Consider the following 25,294-nt stretch of genomic DNA (forward strand, 5'->3'; position numbering starts at 1 on the left):
ACTGAATATCTTCTTGACAGTGCAATTTTTGAAACATATAATGTATAATCTACTCAAAAAATGTTTTAAAAAACTCATTTTGTGGTGCAGCCTCTGTGGAAAACGGTATGGTGATTTCTCAAAAACTTAAACATAAACATACCATATGACTCAGCAATTACACTTCTAGAAGTATACACAAAAGAAGTGAAAGTCAGAACTCAGAACTGGAACAGATATTTGTACAGCCATGTTCATAGCACAATAGCCAAAAGGTGGAAGGAATGCAAGTGTCCATCAGCAGATGAATGGATAATGTGGTATATACATACAATGGAATATTAATCAGCTTTAAAAGGAAGGAAATTTTAACAAATGCTATAACATGAATGAACCTTGAAGACGTTATGCTAAGTGAAATAAGGCAGTCAAAAATAATAAATATTGTGTCATTTCTCTTATACAAGGTACTTAGAGACAGAAAGTATTAATAGAATGGTGGTTGCCAGGGGATGGGGAAAGAGGGGAATGGGGAATTAGCGCTTAATGGGTACAGAGCTTCAGTTGGGAAAGAAGAGAAAGGTCTGGAGGTGAATGGTGGTGATGGTTGCAAAACAATGTGAATGTATTTAATGCCACAGAACTGTATGCACACTTCAAAATGGTAAATTTTGTTATGTATATTTTACGACAAGAAAAAAAATTTCATTTTGTTACCAGATAAAAGATAGATCGAACAAGAAATTACTCACAAAAAACCACACAAATGAATGCACATACAAAGTTTCCAGAACAGGATTTCTTTGTTTTTCTAAAGCCAGTCAGCCAATTAAATTGTCTGGTATGACCAATCATCTGTAGATTTGGAAGCAAAACGAACTACGCCCAACGTGGGGCTCGAACCCACGACCCTGAGATTAAGAGTCTCATGCTCTACCGACTAAGCTAGCCGGGCACCCCGTTGGGGGGGCTGGGGAGGGGTGTGAGGATGGTAAATAACTTTTCCTTTCAGATTCGCGCTGGCTTCGGCTCCACCATTGAGGTTGGATTAATTTGGACTGCAATAGAACCAAGAAAGAGCCTAGGCAGCCCGGGAAATTCAAACTCTGCCATCCTTGCCTGACCGTCCCTCCCACGTACTTCCGTTTTCTGCTTGTTCTGCCCTACCAGCGATCAAGCCTTTTTCCACCCGGGATGAAGTGCACGGCGCGAAGGAAAAACGTATACATCCTGACGCCGCTAGAGCACTTCACCTGTGGAGTTTTACTCAGGAGGGAAAGACGGTACGTAGTGCTCGGAGGAGGACGGTAGCTGCAGCGGAACTTTTCCAACCTGCGAAGACTCTGCCCGCTGGGATTTTCCCTAGCACTCTGCAAATAAATTGGATTTCGAAATTAGAAACGAGGGAAAATAAAACTGAAACGTGTAAAATCCAACTGGAGATGCCGGGGATCGAACCCGGGACCTCATACATGCAAAGCATGCGCTCTACCACTGAGCTACATCCCCACCCTGGTCTTTGTATCCTCTCGTCATTCCCTTAATTGGTTTTTCGCTCAGGATGCGGGGAGCCGGTGGCTTATGCCCGGCTCAAGAGGTGTTGCGCGGTCCTCCACTGACTCTACACCAGCGGATCTTGACCATCGGGTGGCACCAGGGAACACTGAGCCTGGTGGAAATACCTAGGAGCAGAGGTGTAAAAAGGAGAGAGTATCATCAGGCACAATGCCCAAAATGAACTGTAGCCTGAAAAGGGGCAGTAAAAAGAACACTATGTGCAGCACGCTACGTTTTCTTTTTAAAAAGGAGAGGTTGAGGTAGTAAAATATAGACTATTTGAATAAAATAACCTAGAAATTGTAAAGTTGATTGCTTGGGTTAGGGAAAGAACTGGATAGAGGCTATGGGTCGACTTTTCACTATGAACTGCTCATCTTATGAATTTTGAACCACATTTAAATCTGTTCAATCCAAGACAAGTTTCCTGAGCTTGCTAAGAACTGCTCTAGAATCTGGAGGTTCAGATGTGAAACAACCAACCCAGTCCATTCCCTCTTCCAGCTCGCATTCCAGAGGAGATGGAGTGCTAGAGAGAAAACAGAGCTAAGTGAGAGGGAGCGAGTCTGGTTAACAGGAGATTTTGAATAGTGTGTGTGGGCAGGCTTCACCGACAACGTGACAGTTGAAACAAGAGTTGAAGGAGGTGTGACGTGAGCCATGCAGGTCTGGGAGAAAAGGGGTCCACGCTAAGGGAACAGCCAGTGCAAAGGCCATGAGGTAGGGTTGTTTCTGACATTATGCAGGAATAGCAAGAAGACTATGTGGCTAGAATGGAGTCAACTCCAGAGAGCCGAAGACAGGGCAGGGAGGTGTGGGTGCAGGAAATGAGGACAAAGAATGGATAAGGCCTTCAGGCTACTTTAAGGACTTCGACTTTTACTCTGAGAGAAGTAGTAGCCGCTAGATGGGTTGGAGGAGGACTCGGATGTATACTGTGGAGTCATCAGCAGGGAGAGAGGGTTTTTCAAGCCAAGAAAGTGGAAGTGATTACAAGGGTGTGAGTGACAGAGGCCCAGGGAGTGAGTGAGTGCAGGGAAAGAAGGAGGAAACCACAGGAGGCTAAGGAGGAAGGAGGAAGTCATTCATGTGGGAGGAAAGTCAGGGGAATGCAGTGTCCTGGAAGGCGCTGAGAAAGGATATTAGGAGGGAGGGAGCCGCAGAGGGCAGGCAAGGTGAGGTCTTGGCATTTGGGGTAGATTAGCAGAGGTCTCTCGTGACACTGACAAGAGCAGTTTCTGAGGAGGATGGGGCGAAAGCCTGATTCAAGTGGCTTCCAGAGGAAATGAGGAGAGAGGAGGCGGAAGCAGATAATACTGGCAGCTCTGGAGTGGGGCCGTGGAAACGAACTGGAGGGACGAGAAAACGTTGAGTTATTGGGAGATGGGGTTGGGGGTCGGGAATAATACCGAATAAGGTGGGAAAATTGTAAATGTAGTATTTGTTCAAAAATTACATAAAGAGGCCGGGGGCGGTGGCTCACGTCTGTAATCCTAGCACTCTGGGAGGCCAAGGCGGGCGGATCGTTTGAGCTCAGGAGTTCGAGACCAGCCTGAGCAAGAGCGAGACCCCGTCTCTACTAAAAATAGAAAGAAATTATATGGACAGCTAAAAATACATATAGAAAACTTAGCCGGGCATGGTGGCGCATGCCTGTAGCCCCAGCTACTCGGGAAGCTGAGGCAGAAGGATCACTTGAGCCCAGGAGTTTGAGGTTGCTGTGAGCTAGGCTGATGCCACGGCACTCTAGCCCGGGTAGCCCGGGCAACAGAGCCAGACCTATTCGCCCCCCCACCAAAAAATTACATAAAGAGTAAAGAAGAGGGACAGTCGCGGGAAAGGTAGTTACATAAGTGGATACAAGGCCATGCTTGGGGGTGAGGGAACGAGGTTAGATTCCAGATCTAAATTTAGCTCAGCACAGGGCCGGGACGTATCCGCGCTCTGGGAACCTGACACCGTGGCCGGTTCGCCAGGCCCTTGCCCGGGTGGTGCTGGGTCGACCTCGGTCGGTAACCTGGAGTGGCACCCAGCTGGCCTTGTGCGCCCAACTGTTGCGGCCCGTTTGCCGCGGCTGACTGGGTCAGGCTGGGCGGCCTAGAGAGGCTGACGGAGGGGGCCAACAGGACGGAGGCCTCTGGCTAAGGTGGATACTGGGGGAGCCCAGATTCGGGGCGCAGGGCGCTGTCCGGCACTGGAATCGCCCTGTGTTTCCTGGCCTGCCATCAACGAGACCCTCCCTTCCCTGCCCGCGGCGGGGCGCGCCCTCTGCTCACGTCTCCGCCAGCCTGCTGTCAGCCCCGCCCTTCCTCTCCCAGTAGGCGCTCCCAGGCCAGCCCCTGCGCTGAGCTCCAAGCCGCGTACTGTCGGTTTCAGGGGCCTGCCCGGAGCCGCCCGACCTGGGTTCGCGGAGGACGCGCATGGCGGCAGTGGGACCGCGGACCGGCCCGGGTGCTGGGGCTGAGGCGCTGGCGCTGGCGGCAGAGCTACAGGGCGAGGCGACGTGCTCCATCTGCTTAGAGCTCTTCCGCGAGCCGGTGTCCGTCGAGTGCGGCCACAGCTTCTGCCGCGCCTGCATCGCGCGCTGCTGGGAGCGCCCTGGCGCCGGGGCCGCAGCCACATCCCGCGGGATGCCCTGCCCACTGCCCTGCCCGCAGTGCCGCGAGCCTGCGCGCCCCAGTCAGTTGCGGCCCAACAGGCAGCTGGCGGCAGTGGCCACACTGCTGCGGCGCTTCAGCCTGCCTGCGGCGGTCCCGGGGGAGCTCGGGTCCCCAGAGGCGGCGGCCCACTCGGCGGCTGTCCGGTGCTCTCAGCACCGCGAACCTCTCAAGCTCTACTGCCAGGATGACGGACGCGCCATTTGCGTGGTGTGCGACCGCGCCCGCGAGCACCGCGCGCACGCAGTGTTGCCGCTCGACGAGGCGGTGCAGGAGGCCAAGGTGAGCGCAGGCTCCACCCCTGCGGGTCCCCCAGACCTCCGTCCCTGGTCCGGCCTTCCCGCGCAGGCGGCGCAGGTGACGGAAAGGCAGGCAGGGGCCCAGTCGAACCCCTGCCTCCTTTCTCCTATTCCGGGCTGCCCAGCACTGGTTCCGGGCCTGAGCGCGGCTCTCCCTCTGTCACCCCTCCCAGTGCTTCCCACTACGTTTCGCTCTGGGCCGCATACAGGGCCACCTGAGCGACGCCTCCACGAACTTGAAGATTTTCTTTCTGTCTATCCCCCGCCTCTAGCTTGGTCTGCGTTACTGCAACTGTTCCGCGGGAAGCCTCTGTCACACCCACACATCTGCTCCCACTCTTATCTCTTTCCCTGGAGCGTGGCTCTGCTCAAAGCCCCACCTTGTGGGGCTGAGTGGGAAGATCTCGCCAAGAGGTCGGGGATGAGGGGCTCCTGGGCTCCTGGAATCCTGGATTAAGCAGAGCGTCCAGAGCCGTCTGGGCTGTGCCAAGGTTGCCGGTTCTGGGCTGCTTCCTTGCTAGGGTCTGGGCGGAGTGAGCACAGTCCCTAGGCTCGCCTTGCTTTCCTACCCTGCTCCAACCACCCAGAGGGCTTTCTGATCGTGGGGAGGAGAGCTGAGGAGAGGACAAGGCGGGTTGGGCTGCAGGGGGGCTTGTGGTTCAGTCCGGATTGTGCAGCAGACGCTCTGGGGAAGCAAGATCCCGGGGCCTTTGGAGTCACCCTGCTGTTGCTCTGCACATCTGCGTGTAGCCTGCACAGACTATATCCAACCCGGTGTACAGAGATGACTTTTACCCGTCCTCCTCAATGAGTAGGGACTTCCCTTTCTCCTGGATGGCTCCAGGAAGCCACGTGTGGGGGTTCCCAGAATTGTCTCCCCATAATGTTTTCCTTCTTACACGCAGGAGCTCTTGGAGTCCAGGCTCAGGGTCTTGAAGAAGGAACTGGAGGACTATGAAGTGTTCCGGACCACGGAAGAGAAGGAGAGCAGGGAGCTCCTGGTGAGCCAGGCACCCCTCAGGTGGGCCCCATGGGGGACAGCAGAGGGCCCGCCACCGCCACAGGGGCTCTGTGTGTGAGGTGTTGGAGTGTGTGCTGTGGAACAGCAGGGTAGATTTTAGGAAGATAATAGGGTGCGTATTATATAGGATGACCATATGATTTATCGTACAAACCAGAACTTTTGAGCGTGAAAGGGAGTGCTACAATAATTACTGCAGAACAGCTGGCTTAAGGTGAAACTATCCCAGTGCATCAGGACTTACAGTCACTCTAATATTACATAACACACCGATTGAACACATTAATATTTCTGCAGAGAAACATATGAATATTCATATTAAGTGGGAACATAAATACAATAAAGAACCTCATGTCAGTTCAAGGCATGTTTTGTCACCAAAAGAATAGTGAAAGAAGTTTCCATTTTCAGAGTTTTTCTTTTTTGAAATTGAGGCAAAGGGAGAAGGGGCTCAGCGGGTATCAGAGCTACTCTTGGCTCTGGCAGAGGGCAGGAGGTTTGGGGACTTGGGTTTACAGCAGCCCCTGCTGCAGCACCCCAGGCTGCCGGCACTGCCTGCTCCCCACCCCCACCCCTCAATTGGGATGATACTTTGACTTCCTCAGGGTGGAACAGGAAAGTGAAATGGGGTTCATTTTGGTTAAGGTAGGCAAACATGCATCACTGACTGTCAGTTTCCACCTTGCAAATCCAGTTCCTAGCTCAATAAATAGGTGTTGAAAGAGTGAAAGGATCTACTAAGGCCTGTTAGGGCAGGGCCATTCAGTTCTGGAGTTGGGAATTGGAGCAAGAGGAACTTGAGCACTCTCCTATCCTCAATGTCAGGAGGTAGCAGGGAAGGACCCTTGAGTTCTGGGCACCTGCCACCTTGGACCCCAAGGGTCCTTTCCTAACCCTCAACTGCATCTGTTACAACTGCATCCAGTGTCCATCCCAGACCTTCCCATCTGATCACTTACTTCCCTCCACAAAGACAAGCTCATCCTGCTAGCCCTCCATCCCACTTCTGCTGGAGTAAGTATGTGTGTAGCTCTTCAGCCATTGGTTTACATCCATGACCCAGAGGGCCTTCCCACAGCACAGGCAGCTTCTGGTTTTCTGACCTGACTCCCCAGACATACAGACATCACTCAGCACCTTCCACCTCTTCCCTCTCCCCACACCCACCCCTTCACCCTCATTTCCAGGCCACACATTTTTTATAGCAATAAAGTACCTGCTTAATGAAAAAATAGAGGTAGAATACAACTATTGTTGCATGATCAAAAGGAGGAGGAACACTTTTATTTGAAAATGCTCTTACCCTGGGGACATTTGGCAATGTCTGGAGGTATTTTGGGTTGTCAACACTGGGACAGGGGTGCTATTGGCATGTAGTGGTAGGTGCCAGAGGTGCTGCTAAACCTTCTACGATGCACAACTTCCATCAACAAAGAATGATCTGGCCCCAAATGTCAATAGTGCTGAGGTTGGGAAACCCCAGTTAAGAGTATTTTGGCAAATACTGTTTTACATGTGCTGTTTCCTTGGGAGGCAGTATGATGTAGCATTGAGAAACTCAGACTCTGGGGTCAGAGTCTCTGGGATAGAAGCCTGGCCTACCGCTTCTTGGTGATATGTCTGTCTGTCTCTGTCTTCTCACTTATAAGATGGGATGGGAAGGTACCCACCTCCCTGGGTTGTTGTCAGGGCTGAGTGACTTAATACTGTAAAGTGGTCTGTGCTGCTGCTGCTGCTTGCGCAATATCCCAGTGATGAAGGTGAGGCAGGGGCCTTGTGGGCTGTCTGGGGAACCATGGCCTGAACCCAGGTCTCCTGACTTCCACGCCCCTTCACAGTTCCCGCAGTCTCCTCTTCCTACCATCCCTTCCTCTTCTCTAGAGTTTCCAAGGAAAAGGAACTTTGACAGTGGAGCTTCTCACTTGTCACTGGCCATGAGAAGCCTCGCTCTCTGTAGCATGCCAAGTGCCACACATGTGTTCATGTAAAAAAATCAAGAGATCAGGAGTGTGAGTCTTTGTCTAAAAACACAGAAGTGAAAAATTCTGTGTATTATGTTAATGGAAAGAACGGGATATCAAGCTGGCGTGCAGCATATTCTCACTGGGTTATTTCTGGGTGTGCCGCTACCTCTGGTCACTGGCAGCAGATTTTTCTTTCTTCTTTCTACTTTTCTGTGTCCCCCAGGTTTGTATCCTCAGCATGTGTTACTGCTGTAATTGCTACACAAGAAAGGTGCTCTTTAAAAAGAAATAGGCCCAGCAAGGTGGCTCAGACCTGTAATCCTAGCACTTTGTGAGGCCCAGGCAGGGCATAGCTTGAGACCAAGAATTTGAGACCGGCCTGGGCAACATAACAAGACCCCCCGTCTCTACAAATAATTTAAAAATTAGCTGGGCCTAGTGGTGCTTGCCTGTATTCTTAGCTACTCCAGAGGCTGAGGCAGGAGGATCACTTGAGCTCAGGAGTTTGAGGGCTCAGGGACCTATAAACATACCACTGTACTCTAGCCTGGGCAACACAGCTAGACCTTGTCTTAAATTAAAAAAACAAAAAAAATGTAAAGTGAAGAGTGAAAGTTTGTGGATGGTGAAATAAATGTGTTTGGGGAGGAAAAAAGCAACCTTAGTTTAATCCTTATTATGGCCCTATTAATTTATCCCTTCCATTTTATAAGGGAGGAAACAGCAGCCCCAGGTAATTCTGGGGGAGTATGAAGTTACCCTAGTTTAGGTGGTAGAGCCCAGGTCCAAAGAGATGCGGGGGCACATCTGTGGCATTGCAGAGGACAGCATGTGTTGAGACTGCATCTCACACAGAGCTGGGATATTGGAAATAGAACCTGTGCATAGCACACATTGCTTGGGGTGCCCCTGAGCCCCAGTCCATGAAGGGGAGGAGCCTGACCTGTGGGACAACTCAGAGGTGCCTGTCCAAATGTTATATCTCAATGCCCAAGACCCCTGCCTCTCCAACTTCTCCTCTGGGACAGAAGCAGATGGCCGCTGAGCGGGAGAAGGTAGGGGCAGAGTTCCAGGCGCTGCGGGCCTTCCTGGTGGAGCAGGAGGGCCGGCTCCTGAGCCGCCTGGAGGAGCTATCCCGGGAAGTGACACAGAAGAAGAATGAGAACCTGACCCAGCTCCAGGGTGAGATTGCCCAGCTCTCCAAGCTCTGCAGCCAGATCCAGGAGACAGCTGGAAAGCCTGACCTCGACTTTCTCCAGGTGAGTCTGAGTCATTTATCCTGAGACCTGAGGATTGGCAGCTGGGGAACAGAGTCAGATCCTGGGGGTTTAGTAGAATCATGTGACCTGGAGTGAAAGGGCACTGAGGGGAGGCACCCTGATTCTCCTGGGGTTGGAGGTCTAGAGGAAAGTGATAAAACCTTGACTGTGAGCCACAATTATGTATATTGCATCGTATTCCAAGTATACTCCAGACAAAAGTCAGAAATAATACCTTTGCTACATGTGATGCCCTTTGATGTTCTCTATTCTATTTCATATCATTAAAAAAGTAGTCACAATCCACTTAAACTTCACAAACTACAAATGGGTTAAGAACAGTCATTTAAAAGACACTGTTCTGAGTGACCAGTCAGTGCCTAAGGGCTGTGACTTATCTCAGGTAGTTTCGAGGGCAGAATGGTTCCAGTGATGATTCTGTAATAAATAAAACTGTGGTAAGGAGTCCACATGGAGAGACACCCAGCAGCCAGACACCTCTGGAAGCTGCTGCCACCTGGAGCCCACGCAGGTGGGTGTGGTACACCTGCTTGCTGCTCACTGTTAGATGAAAGGGCCAGGTTTATTTCCCAAAGGCGAACGGAAGTTACCCAATGCTGATTCGCTTTTCTTCCGTCCTTTCTTCCAGGAATTTAAAAGCACACTAGACAGGTGAGTGAACCCAATGGAGCCTGGGGCTAAGCTGGCTCTCTCTTCATTCCCCGCCTGCCCTCTCTCCTCCTGATCCCCTCTCACCTCCTGATCCCCGCCCTTTCTCGCCCGGCTACCTTCGGTGGCAAATGTCTGCCTGCCTGGCCACGGCTTTTCCCACATGAGGTCTGGCTCTCCCTTTTCTACCTCCTTCTGCCAAGAGGATCTCACCATCCTAACTGTCACAGCCCAGTGGGAGCAGGACGGTGTTGGTGGGCCTTCCTCAGAGCCCTTGTCCTGCAGATGCAGCAATGTGCCTGGCCCCAAGCCAACCACAGTCTCTTCTGAGATGAAGAATAAAGTCTGGAATGTTTCCCTTAAGACCTTCATCTTAAAAGGGCTGCTGAAGAAGTTCAAAGGTAAGGGCCTGGGTTCTGGGCTGGGTTCATGCAGTGTGGGTGGCGGTGGTCAGATTCTGGTAGCTTAGGGCTCCCCAGGGTGTGCCTTTCCAGAAACTGTGTGAGAAAACAGGATAGAGCTGTGTCTGCCAAGGCCAGGCTGGTATGGGGAGGCATTGGTGGCAAAGCTACTCAGGCCCCCCAGGGCATGCAGCTTGCCACCAGGACAGATGGGGTAGAGGAATGTTGGGGGTGAAAGAAGTCTGAGAGGGGAAGTTCAGCTTGGGCCAGAGCTAGGATACTTGGGTATCTGGCCCTGCCCCTACCCCCATGCTTGGCCCAGGTGTCTGCACAGCAACTCGCAGCCTCTGGAGTATCTGGGGAATGAGTGAGTCCATTAGGCTATAAATGTTGGAAGAGCTAGTGTCCTTGCTACACAATCTCCTGAGTCATACACACACACCCGGCTTTGTTTCTCCTCCTCAGAGGATCTTCGGGGAGAGCTGGAGAAAGAGGAGAAAGGTAGGGATGGTGGTTGTGACAGTGAGTACTATTTTGCCTAACAAAGAACCCACTTGCTGCCAGCGACCATCTCGGGGTTTTACACGCTGTTGGTTCCTTCTGCCCTCCCATCTCAGTGACTCTGCCAGTATGCCACCCTGCCCCATTCCCCTGGGAATGGGCAGCTCTGGCTCCCTCAGGTGGGCCATAAGCTAAAGGTCAGCCAGGAGCAAGAGTGCCCTGTACCTTGGGATACTCAGACTGGGGAAGGCTTGTCAGTCACCTGGATGAACCTCTTCCCTGTCCCCACTCCAGGACAGACAGAGGCCTCTCCTGGGGATGTAGGGACCAGGGAAGCAAGGGGAGGCTGAAGACAGAAAGGAAGATGGTTCTGACTCCTGCAGAGCTCTGGAGGGTGTGGGATCCAACACTTAGGGGAATGGAAAGGAGGGGAGAGGAGGGAAGGGCACATATTCCTGATGCCAAGGACCAAGCCAAGTCAGAGTCTACATAAACCAACAGAGTGAGACCATGCCCCTCTTGTGCTCAGAGCCCCATGGTGGCCCCTCTCACTCAGTAAATGCCAGAGTCCTCACAGTGGCCTTCAAGGCCCCTAGGGATCTGGCCTCACTGCACACTCCTCCTCCTACCGCCCCCGGCTTACTCTGTGCTGATACACACCCTCCATGCTGCTCCTAGAATACACCAAGCACACATCCACCTCATGGCCTTTGCACTGCACTGTGTGCCCCTCAGCCTGGAACATGCTTCCCCCAGATAGCCATGTAGCTTCCTCACCTCCTTTGTGTCTCTGCTCAGTGCCCTTCTCAGTGAGGGTCCTCCCTGGCCACTCCAGAAATTGCAGCTGCTCCTCTGGCCCCTCTTATTGTCTATGTCTGTTATTTACTGCCTCTCTCTCTGGCCAGAAGGATGCTACAGGTACTAGCCTGTCTTGTTCTATGTGGTATTCCCAGGGCCCACAACAGTGCCAGAAACATAGTAGTGCTCACGATAAGTACACATATTTTAAATTTTTATTATGGAAATTTTCGAACATACTCAAAAGTAGACAGAAGAGCACAATGAATGTTTTGTACTCATCACACACCTTTAGCAGTGATCAATTTGTGGCCCATATTTTTCATAGATGCCATTACCCACTTCTTCCCACTGTATTATTTTAAAGCAAATCATAGATAATAACATATCATTTCCATAAATATCTCATTATGTTATCTCTAAAGAGATAGACTTTTAAAAAATGTAACCACAAAGCCATCATCACACCTAGAAAAATTAATGGTTTTTCCCAACATCTAGTATTTGAATTTCCTCAATTGTCTATTAAATTGAATTCGTTGATCTGTTTGAATTGGGATCCAAATCAGGCCCATACATTGCATTTGTTTGATTTCAGTAAGTGCTTATTGAATGAGAAAACAAAGTACCTGGGAGGCACAGAGTGGGGATGGATTGGGCATTGGCACGAGATGCCGTAGGGAGGGGAGGCAGGTTTGCTGCACCAGAAGGGGGCGTGGCCCTGTGAGGAGGGGCATTGCCAGGGCCCTGCATGGGGACTCCTGTCCCTCTGTCTCTGCCGGCAGTGGAGCTCACCTTGGACCCCGACACGGCCAACCCGCGCCTGATCCTCTCTCTTGATCTGAAGAGTGTGCGCCTCGGCCAGCGGGCCCAGGACCTGCCCAGCCACCCCCGCCGCTTTGATACCAACACCCGCGTCCTGGCGTCCTGCGGCTTCTCCTCTGGCCGGCACCACTGGGAAGTGGAAGTGGGCTCCAAGGACGGCTGGGCCTTCGGTGTGGCCCGCGAGAGCGTGCGACGCAAGGGCCTCACGCCCTTCACCCCCGAGGAGGGTGTCTGGGCTCTGCAGCTCAACAGTGGCCAGTACTGGGCTGTGACCAGCCCTGAGCGGACACCCCTCAGCTGTGGGCACCTGTCGCGTGTGCGGGTGGCCCTGGACCTGGAGGTGGGAGCTGTGTCCTTCTATGCCGTGGAGGACATGCGCCACCTCTACACCTTCCGCGTCAACTTCCAGGAGCGTGTGTTCCCGCTTTTCTCTGTCTGCTCCACTGGCACCTACTTGCGAATCTGGCCTTGAGGGGCACTACTGGGGGAGTTCCTCCTCTCCTGTCTGCCTGTGGGAAGGGTCGTCACCCTCTGGCAGAGCCACCTGGTCAGTCTGTCTTGGGTCTGCCCTCCACACTCTTGCCCCAGGCTGCCCAGGGGTTGCTACAGACACAACCCTGGAGTCATGACAGCAAGGAACTGTGGCCAACTGAGTAGGGAAAGGAGGCCTTGGATGCTTGGGAGCTGTCCCCTCCCTGTGGGCAGCATGTGGATTTGGCCAGAGCCCTGAGGATGTGGAGGCGGTGGAGGACAGGAACCCAGCTCTTGCCGGGGGTGCTTCCTATCACAGCGGCTCACTGCCCTGACTCAGGAGGGCCTCTGGTTCCATGCAATGATATCAAATCGATCCTATGCTGCCCTCAAGGGCAAGTTTGGGCCTGAGACAGCCAGTTTCATCATCACTTCTGCTTTGCCTTCTTGATAGCTGCCAGCTCTGCCTTAAGAGAGGCCACTGGACCTCTGGATCCAGCTGGCCTGATAAAGTCGTCTACTCAGGGAGGAGCAAGGTGCTCCCAGCTCATAGGAGAGTCTGAGCCAGAACTGGGAGGAGTCTCTCAATGCATATGTGAGGGAAAAGCCCAGGACAACAGCATGTAGGCATTGCTACTTTCCAACATGCCTTAGTCTGATGATACAGAGTGCTATGTGCATCCTGACCCCAGTGACACATGTTCTCACAGATACCTAACCCTCCATTTCCAAAGTACAGCCTTCCTTGAGATTAAAGCTTCTGGAACTTTGAAGCAAAAGTTGGTATTTATAATTTTACAGATGCAACCAGCACCAGCATAGAAATGCACAGAGCACAAGTATACCCCTGACAGATCCTTTCTGGAACTTGGCAAATGTATGCCAATAGTAGAGCATGCCCGCGCCAAGGCCTGCTCAGCCCATGCCCTGGGGGGGGGGGGGTGGCTGCCTCCTTTCTCCTTGGCTAATTGTTCCCCAGCTTCTGGATGGCTGAGCTTCTGGGAGGGTGGCAGTGGGCTGTTCCCTGCTCCGTGCTCCCCTGGAAGGGGTATGGGGAGATGGAAATACACACTGTGGGATTATCTTTAGGGGCAGCTTGGCTCATTCTTGACTCCCTGGGTCTGAGTACAGGAGCGTAAGTATGAGCAAGGGTTTCTGCCAGAGTGAGCCAGCATGTGTGTCTATGGGTGGGAGGAGCGTGTGCATGTGTATTCGTATCTCAGATTTCTCAGGGAAGTGGGGTACAGGGAGTGTGAATTTTGGAGAGGGCATTTATGAGCACATGTATAAGATTTAAGTGTTGCAAACAGAGGTAGGTCAGTTTGGTCATACCCTATTATTGATTTGCTGTTGTTGTTAAATGTTAACCACCCCATATTTAGGTGAGGGCCACAGGTTTCCTTGCCCACTACCTGGCTACCAGGATAGATGAATACCAGTCTCAGACCTCATTTTGTTGTGCATAGGTTGTTTAGGCAGATGTGTTGGCATGCAGGGACAATGACAGTCAAATAGTCCTGTCTGCAGATGTCATGGAGCATCGGTGGTCTGTCCCTGAGATGCTTCAAACTGACTGCGCATACAAGGTTCTCGTGGGTCAAGCATGACACTATTCCAAATGCAGATCCAGTTGACATAGCACCAGGGAAGCAGAACCCTGTCGTATGGGCTGGGGACAGGGCCATTTAAATGTCCAGCCTATGGCAGCATTCTACAGGGTGAATCCTATGTCCTGTTCATACATGGAAGGTAGCTCTAAAATGTTGTAGCCAATCCACGTATTTGAATTCCACTGATTCCACAAGGAAAACCCATTTCTAACACATTCACTAATTAAATTACCTAATGTTATCATCAAGTCCTAGTGTTACTTGGCTTATATGGCTTTTTGATTGAATATCACAATTCCTTTTGTACTATCCAACAATTGTGCTGAGTATTGCAACACTGAAGGTGGGCTGTCTGGTGGAGGCACCATGCCTACCTGTAGAGCCAAGTATGGGGACTGTGGGGTGGCTGTCTGTGTGTATAATTTTCAGTTTTTGTGTTTGTAAATGTAATTTTGTGTCTAACAGAAAATGTGTATTTGCAGAATAACTACACACACACACATATATCTGAAGAGAGGTAATAGTCACTGTAACAATTGCATGTGTAGGGGAAGAGATGTTCTTTCTGGTCAAGAGGGCAGTGCAGTACATCACAATGCTGGTATAAGAGTATGTGTGTGTGCACTCTCCTCTCCTGTCCTTGGAGCATCATAAGCTCTCTGAGACCTCTGGGTCTGTGAGAACAGTGACTGGCCTGACTTGGTCCTTTCTTACTCCACTCATGAGTCCCAGATCCCTGAGAGCTGCAGAGCCATGAGAGTCCAGGCCCCTGCCAGCAGACCCTCACGGGCCCCTCAGCATCAAGACTAGAGGGCAGCCAGGGGCTGCTTCACCTTGCAGGGACCATACGGCAGGCTGGGCACCAGGCAAAGGTCCACCACCTAAAGCCACCACTTTCTGTCCTTTGCCAGACTAGGACTCCTGTCACCTGGGCCCTTATCCTCTTTCCCTGTCCTCCAACCCGTGGGCCTTTTAGGGGTCTTGACAGACCAGCTCTTACAGTCAAGGCAAGTCCTGAGAGTTGTCTTTTCCTAATTCGCCCATAGGTGATGCTGGGGCCACCCCCCACCACCCCTGCCCCACCTTGGCCCAATCCTTCTTGGCCCAGCACCTCCAAACATCTCGACCTTTCGAGTCCTCCCACACACTTCCTCTCAGCCTCTACCTCTCTATGCCCCCACTGCTCCCTCACCACCCACCCACCCCAGGGCCCACCTTAACAGCTCAGGCCTGGATTCCCCGCAGGACAGGCCCATTGACATTCCTCCCCTATCCCTTTCTATAGCCTTGACCTCTGGACCCCCATCCTCACCTCGCTCTCAATCCTACGCTCGTCCCTGACCACCGCCGGCGCCACAATGCCCGGGTCCCGCCTCAGCTCCTCCCATAGCAGGCACCGCCTTGCCCTGACTATGTCTGCCTGCGCGCGCGCCCAGCGCCCGCATTGTCTTCCCAAGGCTCTCCCAGGATTAGCTGCCGGCCACCGTCTCCTACACTTACCGACGCTACGGAACAGGCAGCGGCTGCTAGACTGAGAAACATCCGTCCCACCTCTTCGCCGTTTAGCTCCCTGATATGGCGATCTGCGGCTGCGCATTTCCAGGGCGGCGTCAACTGCTGAAGCGCAGAAGCTTCCCTTCAAGTTGGCTCCATAGCTCAGGGGTTAGAGCACTGGTCTTGTAAACCAGGGGTCGCGAGTTCAAATCTCGCTGGGGCCTGCTCGTGTTTTTTCCCCACGTTCTGTTCTTTTTTTCACCCTTTCCTAAAAGGTAGGAAATCGAAATATACGCGAGCCAAGTTGGATTTCTGCCTTACCAGGCGCCCCAGACCCTGGCCGAATTACCTCCTCTTAGGCGTCTGCCGCCCTAGGCTCCTTCCCCACCATTGCCTTGTCTCCTAAAGGGCCAGTCCCACCATGGCCTTCCCTTTGGACCCCGGGTTCCTGGGCCCTGCGCGCCCGCCGCCCCCCGGAGCTCGCTCACTTCGTCTGCTCGCGCTCCCGGCGAACTCATGGCCGGTCTATACGTTCCCCTCTTGTCGCCCCACTCGGGCCCTACGCGCCCTGCTTTTCGTCCTTTCGCTCTCTCCGGGATGGCGACGACGGGGTGCCGCACCCCTTCCCCACCCCGCGTCCGTCTTCCCCTCTCGGGGCCCCCCGTCGTGAGGTCTTCGGCTCTGCTCGCCGCTGCCGCGCGTCCTTGGCCTCGGGATCCCTAACACCTCCGTGTCACAAACATTTGCTTCTCTTCTTTGTGGAATTATTATTACTTATTTTATTTATTTATTTATTTATTTATTTATTTATTTTGAGACAGAGTCTCACTCTGTTGCCCGTGCTGGAGTGCTGTGGCGTCAGCCTAGCTCACAGCAACCTCAAACTCCTGGACTTAAGCGATCCTCCTGCCTCAGCCTCCCCAGTCGCTGGGACTACAGACATGCGCCACCATGCCCGGCTAATTTTTTCTCTCTATATTTTTAGCTGTCCGTATAATTTCTTTTCTTTTATTTTTTATTTATTTATTTTTTTTTAAGTAGAGACGGGGTCTCGCTCTTGCTCAGGCTGGTCTCAAACTCCTGAGCTCAAACAATCCACCCGCCTCGGCCTCCCAGAGTGCTAGGATTACAGGCGTGAGCCACCGCGCGCCCGACCAGTTTTAATACTTTAAATTGTTAACAATACTTAGTTGATACCTAGTTAACCTCACACAGCCTTAATCTTTTCTCTGTTTTGAAAATGCTCAAACTTGCATCCTTTAGAAGACTAAATGATACTTGCAAGATTTAATAAGTTCCGTGAAGAACAAAATTCTACAACATTCATATTTTTATTTTATTTTTTTATTTATTGATTTATTTATTTTTGAGACAGAGTCTCACTCTGTTTCCCGGGCTAGAGTGAGTGCTGTGGCATCAGCCTAGCTCACAGCAACCTCAAACTCCTGGGCTCAAGAGATCCTTCTGCCTCAGCCTCCCCAGTAGGTGGGACTACAGGCATGCACCACCATGCCCGGCTAATTTTTTCTATATATATTTTAGTTGGCCAGATAATTTCTTTCTATTTTTAGTAGAGATGGGGTCTCACTCTTGCTCAGGCTGGTCTCGAACTCCTGACCTTGAGCGATCCACCTGCCTCAGCCTCCCAGAGTGCTAGGATTACAGGCATGAGCCACTGCGCCGGCCAACATTCATGTTTTTATGCTTGACATACTGAGTTTTATGTCAATTTAACCTATTATAAGAAAAAATAGCATAGTTTAAGTCACTGGTTCTCTTATCTTTAGTTCTGTCTCCACAAGTAAAACCTATCACTTTTCACAATAAGAAAGCAGAAAATAATACAGTCAAAAGGAGTTAACTTGAAATCATTTATCCCCTTTGTCAAAAGATAACGGATTAAGTGTGGGAGATCACCATAACAAGAATAGTCACTGTTTGATTATTTATTACTCTTACTATCATTATTATATATATATATATATATATATTTTTTTTTTTTTTTTTTTTTTTTTGAGACAGAGTCGCACTCTGTTGCCTGGGCTACAGTGCCCTGGCGTGAGCCTAGCTCACAGCAACCTCAAACTCCTGGGCTCAAGCGATCCTACCGCCTCAGCCTTCCGAGTAGCTGGGACCACAGGCATGCGCCACCATGCCCGGCTGATTTTTTTCTACATATTTTTAGTTGTCTAGCTCTTGCTCAGGCTGGTCTCCCCTGACCTCAAGCAATCCTCCCGCCTTGGCCTCCCAGAGTGCTAAGATTAAAGGCGTGAGCCACTGCGCCCGGCCTTCTCTGTGGAATTGTTAAAGAAAAGTGCAAACTTCCACATTCGTGACACGCTGGCCTGCAGGCTGTAACTGTCACGTTCGCTTTCAGTCTTTTTTAAAACGTTGGCTTCTTTTAAAGAAAAAAAATCACACAACTAATGTATGTTGACGTCTGCCTGAGATTTATGCTGTTAGCGGACGTGAGGCCTACAAAGGAGCCTAAGTCCTCGGCGAGCAGCCGGGCTCTGCCCAGTGGCAGAGGCAGGGCCGCGGGGTGTCCCGGGACGCCCCCGCCCGGCCTTCGCCGCACCACGGGCACGAGCGGTCCTGGCCCGGGCGGAGGCCGGGATCGCAGAGCCCTCTCCCTGGCAGAAGGGGGCCTCGGACAGCCTGAACGAGTGCCGCCTCGCGTGGGGCCGCGGCTGACAATAGGCACTGCTCCGGAGTGGCTCAGGGTTCGAAATCAGAATCCCGGGCCACCAGAGGAGAGAAAAACACTGCAGGCACCTGGGTAGAGGCAGGAGGAGGGGTGAATGGAGTGGGTAGGGAGCGTGGGGGAGGGAGGGTGCGGACGGCCCAGACCCGGAGGCACATGCTTCCCTCTCTCTTGCAGGGCCGCTCTCCTCCCAAAAGGTGAGACTCTGGGTGACCCGAGGGACTCCCTCCGGATAGGCCAGGAGTCCGCGGGCATGTTCGGGCACTTGGGTGTCCCGGGTTCCTCGGACTCGTCCATTCTGCCGCCCTGGAAATGTCACCTAACTGTAGGAGTCGGATAGCTGGGACCACCGGGAGTTAAATATAGCTATCCTCACGACTAAAACCATGGATTCCCAGGGTGCGTGCGTGTGCGTGTGTGTGCGCGAGTGCATGTCGGGGATGCCGGCAGGTGTTCCTTAACAATACTTGAACAAACTGGTGAATGACTCAGGCCTTGCACTCAGGGGGACTCAGAGGCTGGACGCGATAGCCACGCCCAAGAAAGGGCGGCTGAGTACACTCACAAGTCACCTGGCCTAATCAGGCAGGATCTAGGTGGGGTGCCCGGAGGAGAGCTCCCAGTCTCACGCCCCTGTTCAGCTGGTGTTGGAGGTGTGGGTGCGAGGCTTGCTGGGAGGGAGAGCTATCTAGGCTGGGATGGACACTGGGGGGAGGCAGCTCACCTGGGATGTAGTAACAAGAGTTACTTTATTTTTTTAGATGTTTATAACAATATTATGCATAATAAATAAAGACCGGAACAAACCAGGTGTTTATCTACAAGAGAATAAATTATGGTACACTAAAACAATTGATACCATTCAGCAATAAAAATGACAAACTTCTTGTATGTGCAATATGAAACAATCTTTTAAAAAAATACCCAAACCTCAAAACTATGCTGAGTGAAGAAAGTACACGAGAGTAAAATTTTATGATTTCATTTATATGAAGTTCTAGAACAAGCAAAACTAATCTATGGTGAAAAAACTCAGCACAGTGGTTGTCTCCAGGGGAGTGTGGGCTGGGATCAACTGGGAAGGAATACAAGGTAACTTTTTGGGACGATGGTAATGTTCTTTAACTTAATAGGGGTTGGGTTATACAGGTATGCAATTGTCAAACTCATCAACTATTGCTCTTGCTGTTTTTGCAGTTCACTGAACATAAGTTTTGCCTTAAAAAAGGAAGCGTAAGTAAATGTTAAACTCTAGTTAATGGTATGCATACCAAAGTGTCTGGGGAGGAAATGTTCTGATATTGTAAGTTACTTTGAAATTCATTAGAAAATAAGATGGATAGAAGGATGTATAGATGGATTGATATGTGATAAAGCAAATATGGCGAAATGTTAACTGTAAATTCCACATGGTAGGTGTATGGATGTTCACTATAGAGTTCTTTCAACTTTTCTCTCTGTTTGAAAATTTTTGTAATAAAATATCGGAAAAATAAATGGCAAAATGGAAAAAAGAACATTAACTGTATTAGTTAATGAGAACTGATTATATATTACCGAATGCAGTTCATTAAACACCAGCTTGAACTTAAACATTTTATCACTACATGATAATTACAGATAATATATAGGCACACCTTATTCAGGGCTGTCTCAAACAGTGCTGATTTGAAATAATGATGATTATCTCAGAAATATTTTTACATCAAAAATACATATGCATCCGCGCCCCGTGGCTTACGCCTGTAATCCCAGCACTCTGGGAGGGCGAGGCAGGAGGATCACTTGAATTTAGGAGTTGGAGACCAGCCGAAGCAAGAGGCGTGGTGGTGCAGGCCTGTGGTCCCAGCTACTTGGGAGGCTGAGGCAGGAGGATCCCTTGAGCCCAGGAGTTTGAGGTCGCAGTGAGCTATGATGACGTTACTGCTCTCTAGCCTGGGCGAAAGAAAGACACCCTGTCTCAAAAAACAAAACAAAACACAACAACGAAAATACATATGCATGAATATTCATTACAGCCCTGAGGACTACGGTATTGATAATATAGATGCTCCTCCAAGTCCATCAGCAAGAGCAGCAGATTGAGATGCAGGAAAAGCGCAGGGAGCTGGAAGTGGTGAGTGAGACGTGCCCGGCTGGCTTGTTTGATACAGAAGGGCTGATACATGTGTGCACGTGGGAGAGCTGGAACATGTTGGGCAGGATGCGTAAAATGGTAATTTTCTGTAGGGGTGATCTGTTCTAGGAAATAAATAATAAAATAAAACCAGTGGTCCATTAGGGCTTGCTGGAAATCCTCTCACAGGAGAGATGGTAATGAAGACGGGTTCTGCAGCGAGACTGCCAGGTCCAGTCTTGGCGCTGCTGCTCCGGGAGCAACTTTATTTGAAATGCTAATCCGCCCGACCAACCCCGAGTCCCGGAAGGCCTCCAAAATGTCTAGCTGATGTATTACTATGTAGAAACACCTATTCACTGTAAGTTTCGCCTTTCTTCTTAAAGCAGCCCTGGGTGTCGCTGAACGCATCATAGGCTGTTGCCTCCAGAGCACGTACACTTTTTCCCCAAGATTTATAAGCCCCGGGTCTGGGCGGTTGCGGTGCGGAGATCTGGCCCAGGACTACGCTCCGTCGTAAGTCCCTCTAAATCAATGACCCTTTACCTTTTTCACCACATTGATACAAAAAAAAAAAAAAAAATCACAGTTTCCCAGCAAACCGAATTTGTCTGTCTCCTTTGCTTTCCCGGCTCCTTCAGCATGTGGGGTCCCTTTGCATATACGGCCCTTTCACGGAACAGACGTTTACCGTGGGATGAGCCAGAGACCAGCACCAAGCCAGGGGACCGCGCGTGGAAGGGGAAGAGGGAAGCGGCTGGAGCGGTCAGCGCAGAGGTCTCGCAGGGCCGCCGCGAGTAGAAATGCAAAAAGTATCACCTTTTACACAAAACAGTGTCTCCCACGCTGTTTTATAACGCCGTAGGGAATTTCCCTGCTGGTGACACAAAAATAAATCTGTGACACAGCTTTGAGTGGATTATTGTGAATTTTACAGCAGGGAATCCGAATCATTGTTTTTTTTTTTTTTTTTTTTTTTTACCACTGAATGACCCAGTGCAATTAAAGCCCTTGGGCTAGAGCAGGTCCGAGGCGAGGGAGGAGGAAAGCGCCGCCACGCCCGGGGGCCCGTCACCCTGGGGGGCACCGTTGCCGGTCATTGGTCATTTCTGCCATAGGCTTCCCTACATTTTCTGAAGGTTTTGCAAATAAGTATGTGTTGCTTTTTGTATTCTAATAAAACAAAGAGCCTCCGCCCCCTGGTTTCACTTCGCTTCTCGCGGCTTGTTGACCCAGTCCGTCCGGCGTCCCCTCCGAACGCAGCGTTCTCTCCCGGAGACCTCGAGTCACCAGCCTGTGCACCCTGCCCTGGGCTTCGGGTTTTGCGCCTCACTTGGGCTACACTGGGAGGGCGCCCAGCCTGCAGAACGGGTGGGCGCCCCTGTTGCTTCTCGAGGGGCCCTAGCGGGGAGGCGCTCATTAGGATTCCATATCTCAGAGGGACAAGTGATACGGAGCTAGCAGTTGCTGAGAGTTGATGGCGGACGCAGAGACGAGCAGGGATAGCTTGGGCTTGAAGCACTCGGAGACCTTGAAGGTGTCTCCAGGCTGCTAGAAATAAAATCCACTTTTTAGGTGATGAAATGATCCGCATACAATACGATCATGAGTTGCTCCAGTGAAGAGTAGTTCAGCTGGCTCGTTGGTCTAGGGGTATGATTCTCGCTTTGGGTGCGAGAGGTCCCGGGTTCAAATCCCGGACGAGCCCACGTTTTTACTGTACTTATCGCTAAATTTTTTACAGTGACTGTTTTGATCCCACACTGCCGGGCGGGGGCAGAGAACATTACCAAAATTTATGGGAGTGCTGGGCTTCGGGAAGAAGTGCGGATAGGAGAGTGAGGGAGCCACACCAGAGCTGAGGGTTGTTGGCGTGGGATTGGGCACAGAGCCGCGCGTCGTTGTCTCCTCCAGTGTGGGTAGTGGGGCCCTCTTAGCAGTTAGAGCTAAATATCCAACTGTCATGCGGAATTCGTCAGCAACAGTCAAAGAACTACGGCAAAGCCCACGTCTGCACGTTTCCGTAGTGTAGTGGTTATCACGTTCGCCTAACACGCGAAAGGTCCCCGGTTCGAAACCGGGCGGAAACAGCTTGTTGTCTTCCTTTTTTCCCTTCAATTTTAAAAGTGTTTTTAATCTTTCTTCTTATTATCATTTTATTTATTTTTTTCTTTATTTATTGGCATTAATTTCACAGGTTTTTATTTTTTTTTTTATTTATTTTTTTTGAGACAGAGTCTCACTCTGTTGCCCTGGCTAGAGTGAGTGCCGTGGCGTCAGTCTAGCTCACAGCAACCTCAAACTCCTGGGCTCAAGCGATCCTACTGCCTCAGCCTCCCGAGTAGCTGGGACTACAGGCATGCACCACCATGCCCGGCTAATTTTTTGTATATATATATTTTAGTTGTCCATATAATTTCTTTCTATTTTTAGTAGAGACGGGGGGGGGGGGGTCTCACTCTTGCTCAGGCTGGTCTCGAACTCCTGACCTCGAGCGATCCACACGCCTCGGCCTCCCAGAGTGCTAGGATTACAGGCGTGAGCCACCGCGCCCGGCCACAGGTTTTTATTTTTAATTTTTTTTCCAGGAGTAGAGATAAAATGGTACTTTTTGTTTAATACTTGACGTTTGTTATACAGTATTGGGAACTCATCCAGAATATCCCACTACTGGCTTCACCTGGTTACAGAGGCTGGAGGAGAAAGTTACCTATACCACTGCTTTCCAGCCTCAACCTGGCTCTCCGCATCTGTGGAGACTTGAACACAGCTCACTTCGCTGTCGAGGTCACCAGCACAGAAACAGTTCACCCAACAGCCACTCGCTGGCCAGGAGTCACCGTGGGGCTGTCAGCGGCCTTTTCCACCGAGTTCTTTGCCCATGTGGCTACAGGGCGAGAAGCCACAAGACGTTGGCAGCGGTGGGATTCGAACTCACTTTCCCGAAGAGACTGGAGCCTTAATCCAGCGCCTTAGACCGCTCGGCCACGCTACCTCATCGCCAGCACTTTTTTTTTTTTTTTTTTTTTTTTAAAAAAAAAACGTGTTTTACTTCAGGAAAGACTGCGTCCCCCGGCCTTGGGCGAACGGCGCTGCGGTAGGGTCCGCTCGGCCAGAGCCATGGGCTTGGAAACGGCTCCGCCAGCCCTATGGACAGAGGGGACCGGCGAAGCGCAGACCTCAAGATCTGATTTTGGGAAGGTCACTCAAGACATCATCCCCACCGTCCGCCTTTGGGGAGTGGCGTAAGCCTTCTAGACTCCTAGACTCACCAAAAAACAAAAACAAAAACTATGAACATGTGTTGTTTTTATAAATTAAAAAGGAGGGCAGAAAACCTGAATGTTCATTCCCATTTTTTTTTTTTTTAATTCACATTTTGGCAGTGGCACCGATACATTCAGAAGGGTCTCTTGGTGCCCACGTTGGCCGTGGCCTGGAAGGCCTCCGAGCCCGGCGGTTTCCACCCTGTAAGCCATTTTCCAGCTCAAGGTATCCGGTCTGGAGAGAAGCTTTGTCAAAATACGCTTGCTTGCACTGTACAGGGAATATTTTTTTCCTCATTAGAAAAATCTATTTTCAAAAAGCAAAATCCAGGAAAATCTGTAGAAATAAAAAATCCTGTAAACCTACAACTGAGAGATAACCATCAATCTTTGGTGAACAAATATCGTTTGTTTTCCTGTTGATTTTCCCCTGTACCAATATGTCTATATCCTTAGTTGTGATTTTGCTGTAGATAAACATTTAAATCATGCCTTTTAAACTTAGATTCTGTGTCATGAAATCTCGGCACGGATATTTCGTTCCTTAATGTACAGATTGTGTGTTGATTCTTATGACAGTATACGGCTGTCTGCTCTTAAGCCCATGTGTGTATCTCACAGGCCTCATAGCCATGCAGAGATGGTCTCAGCTCAGGATTTCGTGTTTTAATAACTTGACCTTCTACTCAGTTGGTACCCTTTCTGCCCCACAGTGAGGTCCCTAGCATGGATTAAGAAATGTGTCTGTAAAACCACACAAAATCAGAAGTGGACCACAGCTTCTGCCACTAGCAGGGCTCTTGTTTTATGTCTGGCTTACTTCACTTAGCATAATGTCCTCAGGGTTCATCCGTGTTGTAGCATTTGTCAGAATTTCCTTCCTTTTTAACGCTGAATAATATTCCATCATATGTCCATTCATTCTTCAATGGTCATTTGGGTTGTTTCTATCTTTTGGCTATTGTGAATAGTGCTACTATGAACATTGGTATACAAATATCTGTTCAAGTCTCTGCTTTAAATGCTTTTGTGTATGTAGAATTGCTTTTGAGTAGAATTGCTGGATCATATGGTAATTATATATTTAAAGTTTTGACAAAGTTTGCCCACTATGGTGGACAAAAAACACCACCATAGTGTTTTCCACAGTGGCTGTACCATTTTACATTCCTGTCAGCAATTCACAAGGATATCCATTTGTCCACATTCTCACCAATACTTGGTTCTTTTCTGTTTTTCTTATAGTGGCCATCTTAATGGCTTTGAGGTGGTATGTCACTGTGGTTTTCATTTGCATTTTGCTAATCATTAGTGATGTTGAGCATCTTTTCATGTGCTTCTCACCATTTGTGTACCTTTTTCAAAGAAATGTCTATTCAAATCTTTGCTCATTCTTTAATGGGGTAGTTTGGTTTTTGTTGAGTTGTAGGAGTTCTTTACTAATATTCTAGATATTAATCAGTTATCAGACATGTGATTTGCAAATATTTTCTCTTCTTTTACTCTGTTGATACTGTCCTTTGATGTCCTAGTTTGTTGAATGTTTTTATCATGAGAGAGGGTGTTGAATTTTGTCAAGTGTCTTTTCTGCATCAGTTGAGATGATCATGTTGTTTTTCTCTCCTTCATACTGTTAATGTGGAGAATTTTTTCTTAGCGTTGAGTTTTGGTTGCTTTTTATATATTTCAGCTCCAAATTCTTT

The 25,294-nt window shown here is 50.1% G+C and overlaps 1 protein-coding gene and 6 non-coding genes across 7 annotated transcripts; 4 read left to right on the plus strand and 3 right to left on the minus strand.

Moving 5' to 3' along the window:
* Positions 1-861: 861 nt before the first annotated feature.
* On the minus strand, positions 862-934 carry TRNAK-CUU (transfer RNA lysine (anticodon CUU)). The gene has a single exon. It is a non-coding gene; the product is annotated as a tRNA-Lys (tRNA).
* A 482-nt stretch (positions 935-1,416) lies between these two features.
* TRNAA-UGC (transfer RNA alanine (anticodon UGC)) lies at positions 1,417-1,488 on the minus strand. Its single transcript has one exon. It is a non-coding gene; the product is annotated as a tRNA-Ala (tRNA).
* A 2,468-nt stretch (positions 1,489-3,956) lies between these two features.
* Positions 3,957-12,402, plus strand: TRIM7 (tripartite motif containing 7). Its single transcript, XM_069473968.1, has 7 exons — positions 3,957-4,475; positions 5,398-5,493; positions 8,506-8,736; positions 9,386-9,408; positions 9,691-9,806; positions 10,272-10,307; positions 11,891-12,402. Exons 1-7 carry the CDS (start codon positions 3,957-3,959, stop codon positions 12,400-12,402), a joined length of 1,533 nt encoding a protein of 510 aa, XP_069330069.1.
* Positions 12,403-15,656: 3,254 nt separating this feature from the next.
* On the plus strand, positions 15,657-15,729 carry TRNAT-UGU (transfer RNA threonine (anticodon UGU)). The gene has a single exon. It is a non-coding gene; the product is annotated as a tRNA-Thr (tRNA).
* Positions 15,730-21,961: 6,232 nt separating this feature from the next.
* Positions 21,962-22,033, plus strand: TRNAP-UGG (transfer RNA proline (anticodon UGG)). Its single transcript has one exon. It is a non-coding gene; the product is annotated as a tRNA-Pro (tRNA).
* Positions 22,034-22,342: 309 nt separating this feature from the next.
* On the plus strand, positions 22,343-22,415 carry TRNAV-AAC (transfer RNA valine (anticodon AAC)). The gene has a single exon. It is a non-coding gene; the product is annotated as a tRNA-Val (tRNA).
* An 823-nt stretch (positions 22,416-23,238) lies between these two features.
* TRNAL-AAG (transfer RNA leucine (anticodon AAG)) lies at positions 23,239-23,320 on the minus strand. Its single transcript has one exon. It is a non-coding gene; the product is annotated as a tRNA-Leu (tRNA).
* Positions 23,321-25,294: the final 1,974 nt, after the last annotated feature.

Source organism: Eulemur rufifrons, chromosome 7 (assembly GCF_041146395.1).
Source record: "Eulemur rufifrons isolate Redbay chromosome 7, OSU_ERuf_1, whole genome shotgun sequence".
NCBI classification, from domain to species: Eukaryota; Metazoa; Chordata; class Mammalia; order Primates; family Lemuridae; genus Eulemur; species Eulemur rufifrons.

What these genes read in the sequence shown, in the direction of transcription:
- TRIM7 (XM_069473968.1), top strand. Translation starts at nt 3,957, where the DNA reads ATGGCGGCAGTGGGACCGCGGACCGGCCCGGGTGCTGGGGCTGAGGCG. An exon ending in AGGAGAGCAGGGAGCTCCTG is followed by an intron (nt 5,494 to 8,505) that starts GTGAGCCAGGCA and finishes CCTCTGGGACAG; the next exon opens with AAGCAGATGGCCGCTGAGCG. An exon ending in GCTGGAGAAAGAGGAGAAAG is followed by an intron (nt 10,308 to 11,890) that starts GTAGGGATGGTG and finishes CTCTGCCGGCAG; the next exon opens with TGGAGCTCACCTTGGACCCC.